This window comes from Dromiciops gliroides, chromosome 2 (assembly GCF_019393635.1).
Source record: "Dromiciops gliroides isolate mDroGli1 chromosome 2, mDroGli1.pri, whole genome shotgun sequence".
Lineage (NCBI taxonomy): Eukaryota > Metazoa > Chordata > Mammalia > Microbiotheria > Microbiotheriidae > Dromiciops > Dromiciops gliroides.
In genome coordinates, this window is record NC_057862.1 from 110,677,766 (window position 1) to 110,696,661 (window position 18,896).

The following is an 18,896-nucleotide window of genomic DNA, read 5'->3' on the forward strand; positions in this document are numbered from 1 at the left end:
TAATAAAATTGGTCTATTATTTTCTTTGTTTTTGCTCATCCTGATTTAGTATCAGCACCATATTTGTTTCATAAAAATTTGGTAGGGTCCCTTCTTTGCCAGTTATTCCAAATAATTTATTTAATTTACATATTTTTTTCAAACAGTTTAGTATTGGAATTATTCTTTAAATGTTTGGTAGAATTCTCTTGTAAATCTATTTAGTCCTACCTGATCCCCCCCATTTCATTTTTTTTTTTTATTTTATAATTTTTTTTTTTTTTGCAGGCAACGGAGGTAAAGTGACTTGCCCAGGGTCACACAGCTAGTAAGTGTCAAGTGTCTGAGGCCGGATTTGAACTCAGGTACTCCTGAATCCAGGGCCGGTGCTTAACCACTGCGCCATCTAGCTGCCCCCCATTTCATTTTATCTTTTGTTCAATTTTTTTTTCTTTAATAGGGTTAAGTATTTTATTTCTTGTTCTGTGAATCTAAACAATGTATATATTGTAAATATTCAGCAGTTTCATTTTAGATTGTCAGTTTTATTGGCATATAGCTGGGCAAAGTAGCACCTAATAATTGCTTCAATTTCTTCTTTGATTTTAAGGATTTCTATTTCAGTGCTTAAATGGTACTTTTAATTTGTTGGTTTTCTTTTTTTTTAGCTGTATGCCCAATTCTTTGATCTGCTCATCAAAGAAAGCATTTAGAAATATAAATTTTCCTCTAAGAACTGTTTTGACTATTATACAGATTTTGGTAGGCTCTCTCATTGCTCTTTTTATTTTTTTTTTGTTGTTTTTTTTTTTTTTTTGCAGGGCAATGAGGGTTAAGTGACTTGCCCAGGGTCACACAGCTAGTAAGTGTCAAGTGTCTGAGGCCAGATTTGGAACTCAGGTACTCCTGAATCCAGGGCCGGTGCTTTATCCAACTGTGCCACCTAGCCGCCCCCCCTTTTTATCTTTAATGAAATTGTTTTCTATAGCCTTTAGAATTAAATTAGTTTCCATTTAATTTTTAATTTTTGTTTCAAAGGCCCTTTTGGTCCATTGGGCTTTAAAGCCAAGGTAACAACTTGAGTATAGCTCCTTGAGGTGTGTAAAAAACATTACATTCATTGCTTTGATCTAACCGGGCCCTACCTATACTTCCACCTCCATGCTAATAGATATAACTAGTTTTCCAGATGAGGAAATAGAACCCAAATAAAGTGATTTAACCTGCCCAGGACCACATCACTGTGGTAAAGAATGTTTGAAGCAGGATTCTGACCCTGATTTCAAATCCAAGGCTTTAGAGACTATGGGTAAGGGGGGAAAACTCAATGACATTACCCCACTCCTCTCTTGGATATAAAATGACACCAAAGAAACTAGTGACTTACTTCCTAGCATGTGATCATATCCCAAAAGAAGGAAACTCTTATCCTCAAGCTCTCACAAGGTTCAAAAAAGATTCAATAACAACCCTCCACACTTCCCAAACTGGTCTTGTTCACCTGGTCCTTCCTTAGAAGCTTATTGACAGCCAAAAATGCCTATCCAGAGTTATGTCCAGTGACTTGTTTCCACAAGGGCAGGCAGCAATGAAAGTAGGCTAGTACACGTGGCCAAGGGTAAGCCAAAGATTTTCCTTAAGTCCCTGGAGAAAAGGGCCTAGTACTCAGAAGCATGATAAGGTGCACTGGCAAGACAGGAAGCACCCAGGATCTTTGGGTATGGAAATATGTAGCAACACAATAGAGATTTTACTTTCTTTTGTTTATTGATCTGCATAGTGATTTAGACCTTCCCCAAATGAGGAGCCCATGCAGTAGGCACCACCCATTTCACAAGGAATGCAAATTTTGTTAAATACTTTTTATAAAAACAAAACTTTTTTTTTTAGAAAAATCTCATTTTACTTTTTTTAAAATTTCACTTATTTTTCCATTTTCTTTATAAAACAGCCATCTCACTAGCAGCTCTTCCCTCCTCATCCAGAAGCAAAGGGTGCTCCAGAGGGGCAAGGGGGAGGGACCTCTGGAGGGACAGGGGCTGGAGGCCCAGGGTTACCTCCGAAGGTTCTTCTGGGCCTGTTTTAGTAATGTGTCAAAGTCGACTGAATCAAATTTGCTCTTCACAGGGGCAGGGTCAAACTCCTCCCAGTTGGAGTCTACAAATGCAGAGGGAAAGACTGATCCTGGGGGCAAGCTTGAAGAATGACTGACTCCCCCCCCATAAGCATCAAGGGATCCAGACAACCACACCCATCCCACCCTCCAAAAGTAGACAGCAGAGAGCCCCGGGTCATGGGTAAAGAGATCTCAAGTCTATCCCCTGTTTCTTTAGACTTCAGTTACCCTCAAAGGATGAATGGGGTTATGGTTTGTAAATGCCTCAAAAGTCCTAACCACAACCACCCTGGGTCCCCAGTTCTTAGGCCATTAGAATACCACTCACCCAAATCTGCATAGTTCCTTTTGCAGAACTGCCTTCGGCCCCCAAAACAAAGGTCAAAGGGCTGCTCGCCGGCCCTCCGAAGCTTGTGACCACTCTCGATGGCTGCGAATGCCTCTTCAGCATATCGGTAGGTGACAAAGCCGTAGTTGTCACTTAAGAAGGAGGAAGAGGGGATAAAAGAGGGTATATGGAAGATCCTAAGGGACTACCTGCCCAACCTGGAACTCATCATCCCAAGGATCAGAAATGATCTGCTTGCTAAACTCTTCAAATAATGAGTGGGAGGTATTATCCTCATGTTGCCATCAGTTATAAGTCCTAAAGACACAGGAATGTTAGAAATGCAATTGCCTCCTATACTGCATGAAAGGAGCTGGAAGTGGGCTTTGGGTGGTGGGGTGGGGAGGGGAGGGGATGTCTTCCTCTTCTCCAGAACCAATACTTACCCTTCAAAGCGGAAGTGGATGGTACATTCTTCAATCTCTCCAAAGACTGAAAACCGGTGTTTCAACTCTGACCGAGTCATGCAGCCTGGAATCTTCCCAATGAAGACCACCCTCCTTTCCTCCTGGATTTAGGTAGATGGGCACAGGGGAAAGTAAAGAGGGAAGCCAGGACCTCTTTTCCCCCTACACCCTTTAAGTGGAGGGTAGTACACTATTCTTTAATTACAAGTTCAAAAGATACCTTTCTCCCCACCCCATTACCCGTAACTCACTATTGCACGTTCCTTCTGAAGAATTTTCTGCCTTTGGTAGTGGTCCTGGGAATCATAGCAGTCGTACCTGAGCAGGAGAGCAATTGCAGGCTAAGGCAGGCCAGGGACCAAGGGGAACCATACTGTCTATGGCAGTTCTTTTTATCCCAGACCCAGACCCAAGACCTCATCACCCCTCTGGTCTCACTGCTCCAAAGACTCTACTTGTCCAACCTATATATATATACTCAACTCACCTCCTCCTCCGATTACTCCTCCTACGGGGGGATGGAGAACGAGACCGGCTCCGAGAACTGGATGAGGAGGAAGAAGATGAGGAAGAAGATGTGGAAGACGACGAGGAGGAAGATCGCCGCCGAGAACGTCCCCAGGAATCACAGCTGGACCTAGAAGACGATCGGGTGCTACGGGAACAATGGGACCTGTACCTGGGAGCACAAGAAGACCATACCTTCAACTAACCTTTCATACTTGTCCTTTCCCTGAGACATCCCCAACCCACCCTTTGCCTCAGTGGATGGGCAAAAACCTAGATGAAACATCAGAGGCCTGTGTTCTATCCCAGACTCTTGCCTCTATTTCCCCCAGGCCAATCATTCACTAAGTGCCCATTGTAGCAGGTAGGTACTTTGTTAGTAGGTATGGATACAAAGGAAAAAAGAAAGTCCCTATTTTCAAGAAGTTCCCATTTTACCAGGGGATACACTCCCCCCCCCTTCCATTTTGGTTCCAATCTCCAAACTGCTCCTCGCTCAGGGCTGCTCTGAGGGGCAAATGAAAGAAAACCCAAAGCTTCTTCTAATGCTCAATCAAGATAAAGCTAACAGAGAAATCAAAAAGGCAGTTGCAGCTTGAAGGCATTTCTACCAGACTTGTCCATAGAAGGAGGCAGTTCCCAGCAGCCCAGTACTAGTTAAAAATGCTTACTGACTCCAACTGCAGCCTTGTGACAGCCAGCTATGGCTGCTCAGAGCCTGAGACCTGCCTGCTATTCAATGCCTCCAGTCCCAGGAGGCATTTCCTAAACATGGGCTGGCAGGACGACCTAACTTTCTCGACCCTCTCAGATCAGGTTACATATGAGTACGGTGACACCTCCCCTTCTCCTCTGCCAGTAGCCTGATGCAGGTCCTCTTCTTCCACCTGGCCTATATTGCAGTAGCCTGCTGCTGGGCCTCTTTCTGCCTCAAGTATTTTGCCATTCAAGTCTATTCTCCACAAAGCTGCCAAATGATCTTCTTACAAAAGGACAGGTCTGACCCACATCCCTCCAATCCTCAAAACTCTTGGATTGGGGCAGCTAGGTGGCACAGTGGATAGAGCACCAGCCCTGAAGTCAGGAGGACCTAAGTTCGAATCTGGCCTCAGACACTTGACAATAGCTGTGTGACCCTGGGCAAGTCACTTAATCCTCATTGCCTCACAAAAAAAGAAACAAAAAAAACACACACTGGATCAAAGAGGAATAGCTCTGCTTGGCTTTCAAAGCCCTTCACCGTCGGGCCCCTTCCTACCTTTCCAGTCCACTTACACTTTACTCATCTCCATGTACTTGACAATCCAGAACAGCAGCCTCCTGGCTGTTCCTTGCATACAACACTCCACCTCCAGACTGGAAGGGTCTCCTCCTTCCTACCTGCTACCTCTTGCCTTCAAGACTGAGCACAAATCCTACTTTCTCTGAGAAGCCTTTCCCAGCCACCCCCCCCCCCCCCCCGCCCCATGCTAACGCCTTCTTCCCTGACATGACCTCCAATTTATATATACTGTATAGACATAGTTCTGTGCATGTTCTCTCCCCTATTGGAACGTAAGCTCTTTGAGGGCATGGACTGTTTTCGTTTTTCTTTGTACCCCCAATATTTATTTTCACAGTGCCTGACACACAGTAAGCACTTAAGTGCTTGTTGATTTGACTTGACCAAAAGTGATCCTATACCCAGTGCTCCTCCAGAAGTTGGAGGAACTTAACCAAGCTCACCTGCGCCACCTCTTGGGTGGTGGGGAGATGGACCTAGAGCGAGAACGGGAACGGGACCGAGACCTGGATCTGGAGGAGGATGAAGAGGAGGAGGAGGAAGATGCCTCACTGGCCCCATTGGAGCATGAGCGGCTGCTGCAGCCCTGCCAGCCACGGCCTGGGGGGCTAGCTGAAGCAATGGCCTTCTGATAGCAGCGTACTGGCTGCTTGGCCAAAGGTCCAGGGGGAATCCTAGTGTCATCATTCCGGCCGGGTGAAGCCTCTGGGGACAGCAGCACAGAAGGGTGCTGGGCAGGGGTAGAGGATGGGGCTGGAGGGGTTGCTTCCAGTTCTTCACTAGTCCTATGGTCCAGCTGCTGTTTCTGGCATGTGGCTGGGCTCACTGGCAAGGCAGCTGAAGGGCCCAGGGAAAGGATAGGTTTGATGGTAATATCTTGATGTCTTTTGACATTCCAGCGGGATCCCAACTCAGGCCCTGAGGCCACCGTAGGGCTTAGGATGCAATAGTCATGGTCCCCAGAGCCCACATGAACTGGGCTAGGTCCTGGGACCCGTCCTCGGAGCCGAGCTGCAGCTGGACGTTTGGCCTCCACGTTTCCCACTTGCTTCTGCACTCCATCTTGGGTAGGAGAATCAGGGGATCCTGGCTTGGCCAGTAATGAGACTGCAGCCAGAGGTTTCCAGAGCTGATGAGGTGGAGTGGCAGGAGGGGTCAGGCCTGCAAGAGAAACAAAATATAAATGATCCCATTCCCCAAATAATTTAATAACACATCCAGCATGATTACCTAGCACCAAGTGCTTCAACCCCAAATCTGGGGATTGGATGCTCCCCTCCCTCCCATTATGCATACCTGCTACGTTGGCCAGCTCTGGGGCTTGTAACCGGTCAAGAGGTCGCTTTTCCTGGGAGTTGTCAACCCTGCTAGGAAGAGATGAGAACCTAGCTAAAGCCTCATTCCATCTGTGGCCCCCTCAAACTAACTGCTCCAGCTACAAGTGGGGTAAAGATGCACACGATATCTCTACCATTCCTTCTGTCACCAACTCTTTGTGGAATGGGTTGCTTCTTTTCTGGGACCCTTGGGAAATGAAGGAAGCAGCCCTCTCTTCAAATGTATGTCTTATGGACAAGATAGGTAAAGGAGACTGCTCTTGGGGAAAGCTGGAAGAATTGGGTGGAGAGAAGAGCAAAGTGAAGCTCTGGGAGGAGAAGGAAAGGGTTTATAAGTCAGGGATGTTTTTTCCCCCAAGTAGCTGCCAGGGAAACGACAGGCCAGCCAAGGACTTCAGTAATAAAACAGCTAAGAGAAATGGAAGGAAAAGTTGCTATGGGGGTATTTGGGAGCCCAGGTTTCATGTTGCCTCATCCCCTCCTCAGGCAGCCCAAGCAGAAGGAGGTCCTCTCTGTGACTCCAAGAAGCAGGGGCTACCTTGGGGGGATGTGTGCTCATCCTGACAGTCACTGGCAACCAAATTCTGTAGGGTAACTCCATTTCATACTAACCCTGAGTTTCCTATAGCTAAGGTATCAGCAGCAGGTCCCACTGGAATACATTCTTTTTTGACTGTAAAGAAATAAAACATTATTAATAGCACAAATGGGTGCTAAAGGCCAGGAATTCCAGATCAGAAAATACTCAAGGGAGAGAGACTGGGCTTTCAATCAACACACTCAGTTTATACTGCTCCCATACTGCTTTTCCTCCCTCTGTATCTGTCTGAAATGCTCCCTCTAAGGGAAAGGGCCTAGATCTGTTTCAGGACATAGCTAAGCAAAGGGCCAGGACACATTACTGAACGCTGGCTGAACCTCTCAGCAGGGTGTACTATGGATGGAGCTCTGGATTGAGACAACCATTCAGGAAAACAATTTAGAATTATGCTTAGAAAGTGAATGAAACGTCCAAAACCTACGACCAGCAGTGTAACTGTCTGACAATTAGATCTCGAAAAATAATGATAATAGTAACTGCACACAAGTTTAATCTGCATGAACTTTTTCTCCATCACTTTCTTAAGTTCAGACTTAACAAAATAATTAAATCAAGTCTTGAATTTAGGGTTTTGCCAGTTTCTCAAGTGTATGTGCTTACACCGAAAATGTAACAAATCAGTGTGCTAGTCAGTTAGAGCTGAATCCAGTTTACCCCTGCCTTGGAGTCAGATATCTGATCACTAAGCATATGCCCCACAAAGGTCAAAGAATAAAAAAAAGGTACTACATACGCAAAAATGTTTATAGCAGCACTTTTGAATTACACAAGAATTGGAAACAAAGTAGATATTCAATGATTAGAGAATGGTTAAATAAACTGTGGTAGGTGAAGGTAATGGAAAATCATTGCACTGCTAGAAACACTGAATAATGATAAAGGGAAGCACAGGAAGGTTTGTTGGGAACAATGCAAGCAAAATAAGAAGAACCAGTAAAATAGTTATCCACCATAATTAAAGATGTAAGAATGTACCTCTCATTTAAAGAGGCTGGAAAGGCAACTAGATGATGTCGTGCATAAAGCACCAGTCCTGGAGTCAGGAGGACCTGAGTTCAAATCTGCCTTTAGATACTTACTAGCTGTATGACCCTGGGCAAATCACTTAACCCTGATTGCCTCCCCGCAAAAAATAAAAATCAGGAGTTTGGAGACTATGAATAGGGATCATCACTAAAATGCTGGAAATGAGTAATGTGTTGCCTAGATTTGAAACTTTTTCCTCTATTTTTTTATTTGTTCTTAAAGGGAGGAAAAGATATAGTGGGGAATATAGATGATGTAATGACAAAAAGTACCAATAAAATCTTTTTTTTTCTTTAGAGAAAAATTATCAGAATTAAATTTTGAGGGGAAAAATGAATACTGAAAAGCATGAAAAAACTTCCATGGACTAATGAAAAGTGAAGGCAAGCAGAACCCAGTTAACATTATATGTATAGGCAACAATTTACATTGTTAAATAGCAAAAAAAACAACAACCCAACAAACAAAAAAAAAGCCCAGGATGATGTGTAATAAGAATGACCAAGTTTGCCCCTGAAGAGAGAAGAAATGCATCTGCCTCTCCTTTTTCTAAAAGTAAGGAATTATGGGTATGAGAACACTGGGTATAAGGTCAGAGTAGGATGAATATTTTGCTAAACTGCTCCCTCCCCCCCATTTTTTATAGGAACTAGTTCTCTGGGTAGGGTTAAGTAGAAAGCCCCACATTTGGAAATGAAAGTGTTAATGTAAAAACAAAACCAATAAATATTTTAAAGAAATTAAGAACGTAAAGAATTAAAAATTTTAAGAAATTAAGAAAATGAATGTAGGCAAACTAAAAAATTCACCCCACTCTATTACCCACCCTCCCCAAAAAGGAAAAGGGAATTGTTGATCACCTTCAGACTTCTCAAATTGCTCCAAAAGACTGGATAGGTCAGATGCTTCAATTCCTACAGCAAGAAAGGGAAGAAAAAATATGTCCAACTAGGACCACTTACTGGGGAAGTGACAAGTGCCCACTGCCACCACCTCATCCAAGAGGCCCTAAACGTCTTCCTCTTAGAATTCTCCATGGTAAACCTACCAGTGAGAAACCTAGTATGGAAGGAAAGCATAAACTAGCTAGACCTCCCTTAACCCAGAGTTAACAGTAGTAGCAGACCTCCCCCAACTAGAGAATCGATTTCTCCAACTCTTTGAGGCAGGCAGGAGTCCACCTGTGCCATAGGCACTCACCAATCTCACTGATAAAAGCTTGTACCACATCCTCAGAACCCTGGGTGTGTGTGGAAGGCAGGAAGTTAAGTCTCCGAAGTCGGGATGGATGGACACTAGGCATCTTGGCCACTTGGCACTGCTTTGGCACAGAAACAGTGGCATCTGCAGGGACTGATGGTGGCTCCCTATGCCCACTCTCCTTGGCTTCAGGCTGGGCCTCCTGAGAGGCTGAATCTTCTGACACAGGTTCGCCCTGCTGAAGCATGGGCTCCTCAACAGGAACCCCTTTCTTTCTGGCACCTGGGCTTTCTGGGGTGGCCAACCTGGGTTTGGGTCTAGGGGACAAGGGCCTCAAGGATTGCTGGGAAGCTGGCCCTTGCTTGACCTCTGCTCTTGAGGGTGCTGCCTGAGGGGCTTCCTGGGAAGTTGGCACAAGGTTAGGTGGGGGAACCACAGACAATGCACTGGAGGCAGGTACACTATCATGGGCCCCAGTGGAGAAACTGTCAGTAACCTGGGTGGGTGGTGGAATGCTCTGAGCTAGGGGAGGTGGTGGTGGTGGTGGTGGTGGTGGTAATGGGGTGGGGGGTACAGCTGGCCAATAAGGAGGTTGTGGGCCTGGACCCCAACCCATAGGCCCATAAGAATGATCAGAACCATAAGCTATTACTGGAGCAGGAGGTAGGGCCCAAGGCACAGCATGGGTAGTGGGTGCTGGATAGGCATTAGATGTGCCTGGCACTGGGGGTGGCAAGCAAGGATAGTTAACAGATGGTGGCACAGAGGGGTAACAGGGCCAGGAAGGCACTGGAGCAAATTGGGTATAGGAATCAGGAGGCCTTGGGAGACAGGGTGGGGGGAGGGGTGGCAGAAGCAAATCAGGCATTGTCTGCCCACTAGAGGGATGCTGCACCATGGATGGCATTCCTGGCCCACCTGGAAGGGGTGGCATTGTGGGTGGCAGAGCTGGAGGCATGGGCATTGTCTGGGGAAGAGTCACTTTGGGAGGCACGGGCATTGTTGGGGGCACAGATTGCCTCACCAGAGATGTATGTTTGGCTGGCAATGGGAGGTCAGTCTCAGGGGAAGCCAAGCTGGAGGGCATGGCACCTGCAGGCAGCTTGGGGCTTGGCTGCTGGGCTGTCCTCTGCCTGGCCATGCCAGGAGCAGTGGGCCTTGAAGGTACCTCAAGGCCATGCTGCTCAGCTATCTTGGAGGGGACAATGAGGCATGGGAGCTCTGCTAGCTCCGTAGGTGTCTCTGGGATGCTGGGCCACTTTCCAGCTGGGGTCTGGGGCTCTGGCACTTGCTCGTCAGCTTGACGCTGCTGCCTTCGCTGCCAATACTCTGACAGGCTCAAAGGTCGGGGTTTGGTTTCCTGGGGCCCAGTGTTGGCATTACATTCAGCCTTCAAAGGGCTCGAGACCCCCTCTCTTTGGGGGCTGGTGACCTTGAGGATTGGCTCTGGGGTCTGTGACTGGTCACAATTCCCTGAGGCCAAGGACACCTCATCGTTGCTTGAGCACAGAGTCTGGGGCTCCTCTTTGGCCAGGCCAGTCTGTCCAATGGGACTCAGTGGGACAGCGCCAGGCTCTGTTGAGTCTGGTTTTCCTAGATTCGACATCATTTTGGGTTCAGTCCCTCTGGCCCGGGGCTTTCTCTGACCACAGGATGACTGGGCCACTCTGCAGACCCCCTGTTCTGAGGACTGGCTATCAGGGGTGGATTGGTTTCGAGAAGAGGACCTGAGCTTTCGAACATAGGTCCTGTCTCCAACCTTTTCTGGAGGCAACAGAACTTCAGTCTTCTTCCTCCTATTCCTATGGCCTCTTTGGGCTTTCTGTGTATCTGAAGACACATCTGGAGAGGGTCCTTTGAAGTTACAAATAGATGCTGGCATCACTCCATCACTAGGCAGGACTGGGCATGTTAGCTTCTTCTCTTGCCCACCGTCAGTATTGCCCGGGACTGTTGGCTCATTCTGAAGCGATTGCTCCTCATGCATGGGAACCTCAGCTTCCAGGTCAGACTCTAGCAGCTGCTGCGTAAAGTCAGTCTCCAACTCTTCCATGGGCTGGCCTGGAGAAGGCAAATGGCGCAAGACCACTGGAATCTCCAGAGACTCCCCAGCCATAGACCCCTGGCCTAGGATCTCCAGAACTACACCCCCTTCAGCCAGCATCAACTCTTCCGTCTGTTCCTCAGGCTCATCCCCAGAGTCCAAACAAACAGTGAGACTTGGCAAACAGTATGGATGCATGGCGCGTACTAGCTCACTTAGAGAGGAAATGCTTTCCTCTCCAACTGGGGCAGCCTCCTCCTCCTCTTCCTCCTCGGGGCAAGCCAGATGCATAGGAAAGTCTTCAATGTTGTCTATACGGGGGCCCACTGCTGCAACACTGTCTCTGCTGAGCCTGGCATCTTCTTCCTCCTCTCCGTCACTGCGTGGCAGTGGGGAAAGCTGACCCCACCGAGTCCGGGATCTTGGTGTCTTCCAGCCTGGGATCTTTGGGGAAGAGGTCTCCAAGAAGGGGGATGGGGGAAGATCCCAGGAGGAATCAGAGAGACACATCTCGACCTACATGGGAAGGGGAAAAGTGAACAAGGCAGATGAAGGGGGGAAAGGGAAGTCCCCAGAACTGAGGAGAAATCTCCCAGATCTGACAGGAAGTTTTGTTTGGTTAGTTGGTTGGGGGTTTTTTTTTGGGGGGGGGGCAATGGGGGTTAATTGACTTGCCCAGGGTCACACAGCTAGTTAAGTGTCAAGTGTCTGAGGCCGGATTTGAACTCAGGTACTCCTGAATCCAGGGCCAATGCTTTATCCACTGCACCACCTAGCTGCCCCTGGAAGGGTTTTTAAAGAAGACTCAGTTCACTTATCCTTGGAAGGCTTTTGTTCTAAGGACACTACCTGGGATTTATAAGACCTGAGAGTTTACTCCAAACTCTGCCCATCCCCAGGATTCTGCTCTCGGGCGGATCACTCTCACTGCCCGAGTTCTCATTTCTTTCTTGGAAATAAGGATGCTGGCCAGTTTTAAAGAACCCTTCTAGCTCTATTAAGTCAGATTCCTAGACTTTCGGGACTTGACCAAATGATTCCCTACTGGTCCCCGGGTGCTCCTCCAACCCACTTTACTCACCCTGCCAATAGTAGGGGTCACACTGTGTGTCTTGGGTCCCCACTGGTCATCCACATCACTTTCTGGGGATGCACGAGAAAAACCTAGCAGTTTGTGCAACTAAAGGGGTATAAAGAAAGCCAATCAGTCCCTGGCTGAGGGGGTTAAAGGTGGTGGTCACCAGGGAACCAATCACTCTAGACCTGTTTTCTTCTGCTTCCACAGCTGCCTCCATGCCCCCCCACCCCACCCCACTTCTGTGGTCCATCCCAGCCAAGGACAGATAATGAAGTGATCAAGTGATATTACTTGGCTCACATTCAGAGACCAGGACCCTCCGGGAATACAGGGCTAAATCTGTGATGAAATGGCCCACAATGAGATTAGATACACAATCCCAACCATTAGTATCCATTCTAACAATGGAGCAACACAACCGATATCTAACAGCCCAACACTGACCGAGGTGCTCTCCCGAGGAGATGCAAGCAACTCTGAGTCTGGAATGGTGTCAAAGGGTGATGGATTCTCCGAGTCAGCATTGTCAAGTATCTCAGTGAGGGCTGTGAGCAGAGACACTTCATTCTGGTCCTCTGAGGTCACCTTGCTCTGCTCCCAAGAAAGAAAGGGACAGAGTTGGTTACAACCAGCTAGTTACTGAGAGGGTACACAGGCTGAATGCTCATACACTACAATCCCCAATTCAGTCACTCATATCACCCAAATGATTCACCTCCCCTGCTCCCAAGTCAACCCACTAACGAATAAACGAACAAATGTTACAGAACAGATGCAGATGGGGGTCTGAAAAACAAGGACTCTTGGGTTCTATTCCTGTCATTTCTCCTAGTACCCACACACTCATCCCTCTATCACTTGGTACCAATCACTATATACTCTAGACCTGGGGTTCTTAACTTTTTACTATCACTGACCCATCTGGCAAGCTGGTGAAGCCTAGGGACCCTTCTCAGAATAATGCTTTTAGATAAAATACACAGGATTACAAAGGAAATCAATTAAATGGAAATTGTTATCAAAATATTTTTAAAAACAAGTTCATGGACTCTAGAAATTAGGAACCCCTTCTCTAGATCTTTTCCTGCCTCCACCTATAAAAACAGGCCACCCTCCTAAGCACTGAGGTCCATTCCTGCCAAAGACAAATATGAAATAACTCAATTTGTTTGATTCATTTCTGTAGTATATCCAAAATACACAAATCAAAAGACATTTTGTTCCAGCCTCTTCCTCCTCTGTACTCCCACATGGGCTCTCTATCTTGGACCCAGATGGCCAAGGCACAGAAGGACCATGAGAGGAGTACCTTAAGTTTCAAGTCTAGAGTCAAGGAAACTTGGAAACTTAGCAAGCTCCTTCCTAGAGGCCCCTCTCCTACTGTAGGCCAATTCCTTCCACCTGGAGTACCTCCTGTCCCTAAAACTACCCTTTAGTGCCCACCTCTCCAATGCCACTTAAGTCTTCAATTATGGAGATGATAGAGGCATCCATATAGCTTTGCATGGTCTCCAACAGGACCTCATCCTGTAGGAACATCTCTTCTTCATCATCTCCATCCAGGTCAAACAGATCTTGTTGGGACAGGCCGAGGAAGCCAGCCTCCTCTTCCTCCTCCTCCAGAAGAACCTGGAAACAAGAAAGATAATTGGCCATAGCCCACCTATCTCTCCCTCTAGCCACTGTCTTTTTGTTCTTCTGGGCATGAGGAGAAGGGAATAATGGAGCGATAAAAGTAAAAGAGGGGGTGGGGACAGCTAGGTGGCACAGTGGATAGAGCACCAGGCCTGGATTCAGGAGGACCTAAGTTCAAATCCAGCCTCAGACACTTGACACTTACTAGCTGTGTGACCCTGGGCAAGTCACTTAACCCCAACTGCCTCACCAAAAAAAAAAAGAAGGGGTGGGTGAAATGCATCTTGCTCATTGGATAGATACTGGAAACATTAAGCTAGAGCAGAAAGGAATGGGTTAGAAGCTAGAACCAAGGTGGGCCCAGATCATAAATGGCCTCAGATATTAGAACTTCATTCTATAGGCAAAGCAGGACCAACAAAGGATTCTGGGTAGGGTCATAACATGGTCAGAATGGTATTTAGGTTAGTCTGATAGCTAGTGGAAGATGGGTTGCAATGAGGGACTTAAAGCGGAGGGACCAGTGACTTGAAGTTATTTTAATATTCTAGCCTCTCCCAATCCTACCATCTAACCCAAAGCCTTCTATTCCCTCAAGACCTAATTCAAGTCCAACCACCTTTCTGAGAGACTAAAAGCGTTCCATCTCCAAAAACCTCCGATGTTTATAAATATATGTTCATTGTGCATTTCAGAACAACCTGTTAACCCATATTATATTAACTTTTCACAATTCATATCCTGTCTCCTAATGGAATTCCTTTCTTATTGGCCTCATCACCACCACCACCCCCCACCTCTAGCACAGGGCTGAACACAACATAGCAGAGGTATGGTGTGGTATTTGTTTGTTTGTTTTTAGTGAGGCAATTGGGGTTAAGTGACTTGCCCAGGGTCACACAACTAGTAAGTGTTAAGTGTCTGAGACCGGATTTGAACTCAGGTCCTCCTGATTCCAGGGCCGGTGCTCTATCCACTGCGCCATCTAGCTGCCCCATATGGTGTGGTATTAATGGGAAAACACTAGACTTGACATGCAAAAGGTTCTACAATCCTACGCTGTCCTTGGTAAGTTACTGTACCCTCACAAAACTTCAATTTCCTCACCTGTACAGTGGGGATAATAGTTGTATTGTCAACTAAGTTGGCATCTCTAAAATGTCATCACTCTGTGTGATTTGACTCTCAGGGAGCTAACATATGAAATGACCCCTTGATTCCAGAGGTCACAAAAAAGCCTGAGAGGGGGCAGCTAGGTGGCGCAGTGGATAAAGCACTGGCTTTGGATTCAGGAGGACCTGAGTTCAAATCCAGTCTCAGACACTTAACTAGCTGTGTGACCCTGGGCAAGTCACTTAACCCTCATTGCCCTACAAAAACAAAAAAACAAAAAACAAAAACAAAACAAAAAAAGCATGAGAAAGGCAGGAAGATCATTGTGTAGTTTGGAGTTGGGGGCCTTGACATACCCCAAACTTCCCTGGGAAGGAGCAGATACAATCCCTGTCAGCCTCATTAGGTCGGAGTCACCAGTCTGGGTCTGCTGTGGGTGTGGGTGAGGACCATGACAGGCCACTCCTAAGGGAGTCAGGATGGGGTAAATGGATGGGCATCTTCTGCTGTTCCTTTTGAGGAGTGGATGCCAAGGCCAGAACAGATTCTCCCTGCTGGGGTGTTTCATGCCTCCTCATGAGCCCCCCTCTATTTCCCACCACCACACACAAGTTGTGTTTCCCTCTCTCTAACTGGAGAGGACTAAGTGGCCCTAGAATGGGAGGGAGAAAAGCATGAATATGAGGGATGGGGACTTAAGGGAAGGTACAAGGATAGTGTTGAGTATCAGGCATTAAGTACTAAAACTCCTCCCAGCCCTCCAAAAACCTGTAATTAGTGCTACCTGCTGAATCTCAGGTTGGGATCTCAGCTGGTTCAGCAAACACTCCCAGGGTGAGTTAGAGGTGTACCTCACCACCACCCAGAAAACTTCTGCCACAGCCCCCCAGCCGGCAGATTCCATTCCCAGCACAAATACTCACTTACCCTCAGGTCATCCTAGATACCTCTGGGCCACAGCCTATCCCAACCCAGTTCAACTACTTTCTGGACCCATTCTCCTCAATGCCAATAATAGCTCACATTTATAAAGTGCTTTAAAGTTTGCAAAGCAGCCTTTTCACAACAACCCTGTGAAGTAAGCAATGCAAGTGTTATCAACATTCTACCCAAAAGGAAACTGACGCATCAATTCACTGATTTGTCCACCATGGCACTGCTAATATGCAGACTCAAACCCATATTTTCTGACACTTTCTATTATGACAATGGCTCCTCAAAACAAAGAAGAGGGTTGGTAATCTAAATCAACCCCCTCCCCATTTCACTGATGAAGCACATAGTACAAGCAGAACACTGTTCTAGGTACTGGGAGGAAATACCAAAATTAAACATTAGTTCTGCCCTCTCCATACTCACAATTTAGTAAGCTGATGTTCATTTGATCCTAAGGGGCCCACCCGATACCAATTTTTCATCCCTCTCCCTTCTATTCCCATTAAAGCAGGGAAGGCATCTATCAACAAGATAAGCTCATTTCAAGAGCAAGATGTCCCAGGAAAGGAAGAAATAGGAAAAGAAGCAGTGTCACATTAAATCCTAACTATGTGGTACCAAGTTTGTGGGGCCTCAGTTCAAAGTTAACGTTAACCTCCAAAAAACAAGGCTGGGTTACAAGGACAAAAATTGTCTCTATCCTTAAAGAGCTTACCTGAGATCAGCCACTTCTCCACCGTACCTCAGGGGTTAAAACTACAAACCCATCCTTCCCAGTAAGGGAAAGGCAAGAGCCACCCCTACTGATCAAGGATATGAAAGACAAGAAAACTCCTGGCTTAGGAAGACCCCAAAATTCCTATAAAATCCCTTAGGGCTGCCAGAGGTTTGGGAAGGAGAGACAAGTACAAAGTGAAGTCTGCCACCTCAAGAATAAGACCCCCTTTACCTCCAGAGGACCAGAGAGCTGCCTCTTAGTAGGGGGAGAAAGGGAGAGGAAGAGGAAGAGGTCCGGCAAGTTCACTCTGTGACCCCCTGAAACTGACACCCACTGGGGAGAGAGGTCACTTCACTCAGAATCATGCCCATCCCAGAGCAGACACCGCAGGTGCCTATGACTCACCCCTGCACCACCCCCACCTGGAGAGAAGACATCAAGCCTCAACTCTGTTCCTTCCTTAAGCCAAGGGCAGTGGGTGTCCCACACTTCCAGCCCGGGAGAACCCTTTTTTAGCAGGATGGAGCCCAGAATGTTTAATCACATCTGGAAAAACCTTTCCCACTCACAGCTGGCTAGAGGAATGCAGCAGAATAAATTTGGGGGGGGGGAGGCCTCTCGGGCCCCACGGCTCCACACAGCGGTACCCCCCCTTCCCCGCCCCCAGCCCCGGGGGGGGGGGAAGGGGTACACAGGGGGATACAGGGCCGGCGTCTAGGGGAGGGACCTGCGGGCCAGACACACCCAGTTCCAGGCAGCATGGCCTCAGCGCCGGCCCCCGCAGCCGATAAGCCACAGAGCTGCGGGGGGAATGACGGGGGAGACAGCGGACAGGGGGCCACGTGGACAACCCCCCATCCCCCGCCCCACGTGGACTGCGGCCACCCCGGCGGTGTCCCCGCGCCGGGCCCAATCCACGTGGATGCGGGGACTGCAGTGAGGACAAGGAGGGGGAGGGCTGGGCGGGGATCAAGTTCTCCCGGGAAAATTGTTCACCCCTCCCTCTACACGCAGACCCCCACGTGGCCAAGAAAAAAATCGGGGCTGGGCAAGGGGAAGGGGGTCTCACTTCAAGAGGACCCCGGCCGCCCAGGACTCGAGTCCCTAAAGGGTGCGGGGGAGGGAGAGCTACAGAAGAGCCAAGGAGAGGGAGGGCAGCAGAGGATGGAAAGAGGAAGAGAAGGGGCGGTGTAGCCAAATCTACCGCCCCGCTCCTTGTCCCAGGCCCCCATCCTTCTCCCTTCCCCTGTCCAACCTCAACGACCCAGCTCCGGCCCCGGATAAGCGGAGTCCGCAGCTCCTCCAACCTTCCCTCCCCCCACTCCCTCCTTTAAGACAGTGGCTTTTTCAGATCCATACATTGGGATCCAGTTCGCCCCCTCCTACCAAATGCCGTTCTTCGGCTGTCTCCACTGTCCCTCCTTCCCCACCCCAGCTCTGGGAGCTTCCACGTGTCACCGCCCGGCATGTGCCGATCTGCCTCCTCCCGGCCGCCCGCCCGGCTCTCACCTGCTGCCGGCCCGTAGGGCTCTCCGCGGCTCCTGGGGGCGCCGGGATCCTGCTGCAGCACCCACGCTTGCCGCCGTGCATCCCGCCGCCGGGGCCTGGTCCCGGGCCCCCTCCTGGGGGCGGCGCGGCACCGTCTTCCAGTCCCCGGCGCGCCGCCATCTTGGCCCCAGAGCGCGGCTCGGAAGCACCAGCGCCGCCTCGCCCTACCGGCTGAGGAGGCGAAGAACTACAATGCCCAACAAGCTCAGCGAGACTACAACTCCCAATGAACCCGGCAGAGAGCCCGCCTCTACCCTGAGCCGGCGCACGCAGTCACTTCTGGGGTTTGTAGTTCTTCCTGAGCTCAGGCGAGGAGACATCTGCGTGGCTGGGTTCGGAGGAGTGGTGAGTGTTGAGCTCGCTTTGTTATAAGAAAAAAAAAAATCTGGGCGCCTCGACTTCCCATTAGCTCCAGATCGTCCCCGTTCCCCGCCTCTCGGATCATGGAATCTCAGAGTTCGAAGGGATCTTAGAGTCCCGTGTGGGAATAGAATACCTCTACAGTATATCCAACAGGTGGCCATCTGGCTTCTGCTTGAAGACTTCCATTGAAGGGGGACCTACCATCCCATGAGGCATCCTGGGCCGCTTTTGGACACCCTCAATTGTTAGGAAGAGGAAGTTGTTCCTTAAGGGGAGGTGAAATCTGCCTCCTCACCGCTGGAGCTGAGTACAATAAATCTAATCATTGTTCCCTTTGACAGCCCTTCAGATATGTAAAGACGATTTATCAGTCCCTACTCCCTACTCATCTTATCCAAGCTCAACATCCCCAGTTCTTTCAAATGATCCAAGTGTGACATAGTCTCCAATCTTCTCATCAGCCTGTTCACTGTTCACTGGACTTGTCACAGTCCTTCCTAAAACTTGTCCGACCGGAGTCAGCAGAAGAATTGCCTTCCTCTTCTGGACAATATGGCTCTCAGTGAAGCCCCAAATTCAATAACTTCCTTGTTATCTTCACACATATCCCCTTAAGCC

General features: G+C 48.3%; 1 protein-coding gene across 3 annotated transcripts; it reads right to left on the reverse strand.

Annotated features, from left to right (window-relative positions):
- Positions 1-947: 947 nt before the first annotated feature.
- PPRC1 (PPARG related coactivator 1) lies at positions 948-18,036 on the reverse strand. Of its 3 annotated transcripts, none has more exons than XM_043988420.1 (14): positions 17,877-18,036; positions 13,409-13,594; positions 12,410-12,556; positions 11,969-12,067; positions 8,844-11,403; positions 8,504-8,557; positions 6,629-6,689; positions 5,976-6,043; positions 5,123-5,840; positions 3,378-3,569; positions 3,142-3,208; positions 2,870-2,991; positions 2,424-2,575; positions 948-2,136 (listed from the first exon to the last, which is right to left on the reverse strand). In XM_043988420.1, exons 1-14 carry the CDS (start codon positions 18,033-18,035, stop codon positions 2,033-2,035), a joined length of 4,689 nt encoding a protein of 1,562 aa, XP_043844355.1. In that variant the 5' UTR covers position 18,036; the 3' UTR covers positions 948-2,032. The 3 variants fall into 3 exon arrangements, with proteins under 3 accessions (XP_043844355.1, XP_043844354.1, XP_043844356.1); XM_043988419.1 differs by having other exon boundaries at positions 5,976-6,046; XM_043988421.1 differs by lacking the exon at positions 11,969-12,067 and having other exon boundaries at positions 5,976-6,046.
- Between the last annotated feature and the right edge of the window lie 860 nt (positions 18,037-18,896).

Excerpts from the sequence above, each read along its gene's own strand:
- PPRC1 (XM_043988419.1), bottom strand. The coding sequence starts at position 18,035 with ATGGCGGCGCGCCGGGGACTGGAAGACGGTGCCGCGCCGCCCCCAGGA. Across the intron at positions 11,404-11,968 it reads TGACCCCTACTATTGGCAGG|GTCGAGATGTGTCTCTCTGA; the intron begins GTGAGTAAAGTG and ends CTTCCCATGTAG. Across the intron at positions 6,047-6,628 it reads TTAGCTATAGGAAACTCAGG|CAGGGTTGACAACTCCCAGG; the intron begins GTTAGTATGAAA and ends ATCTCTTCCTAG.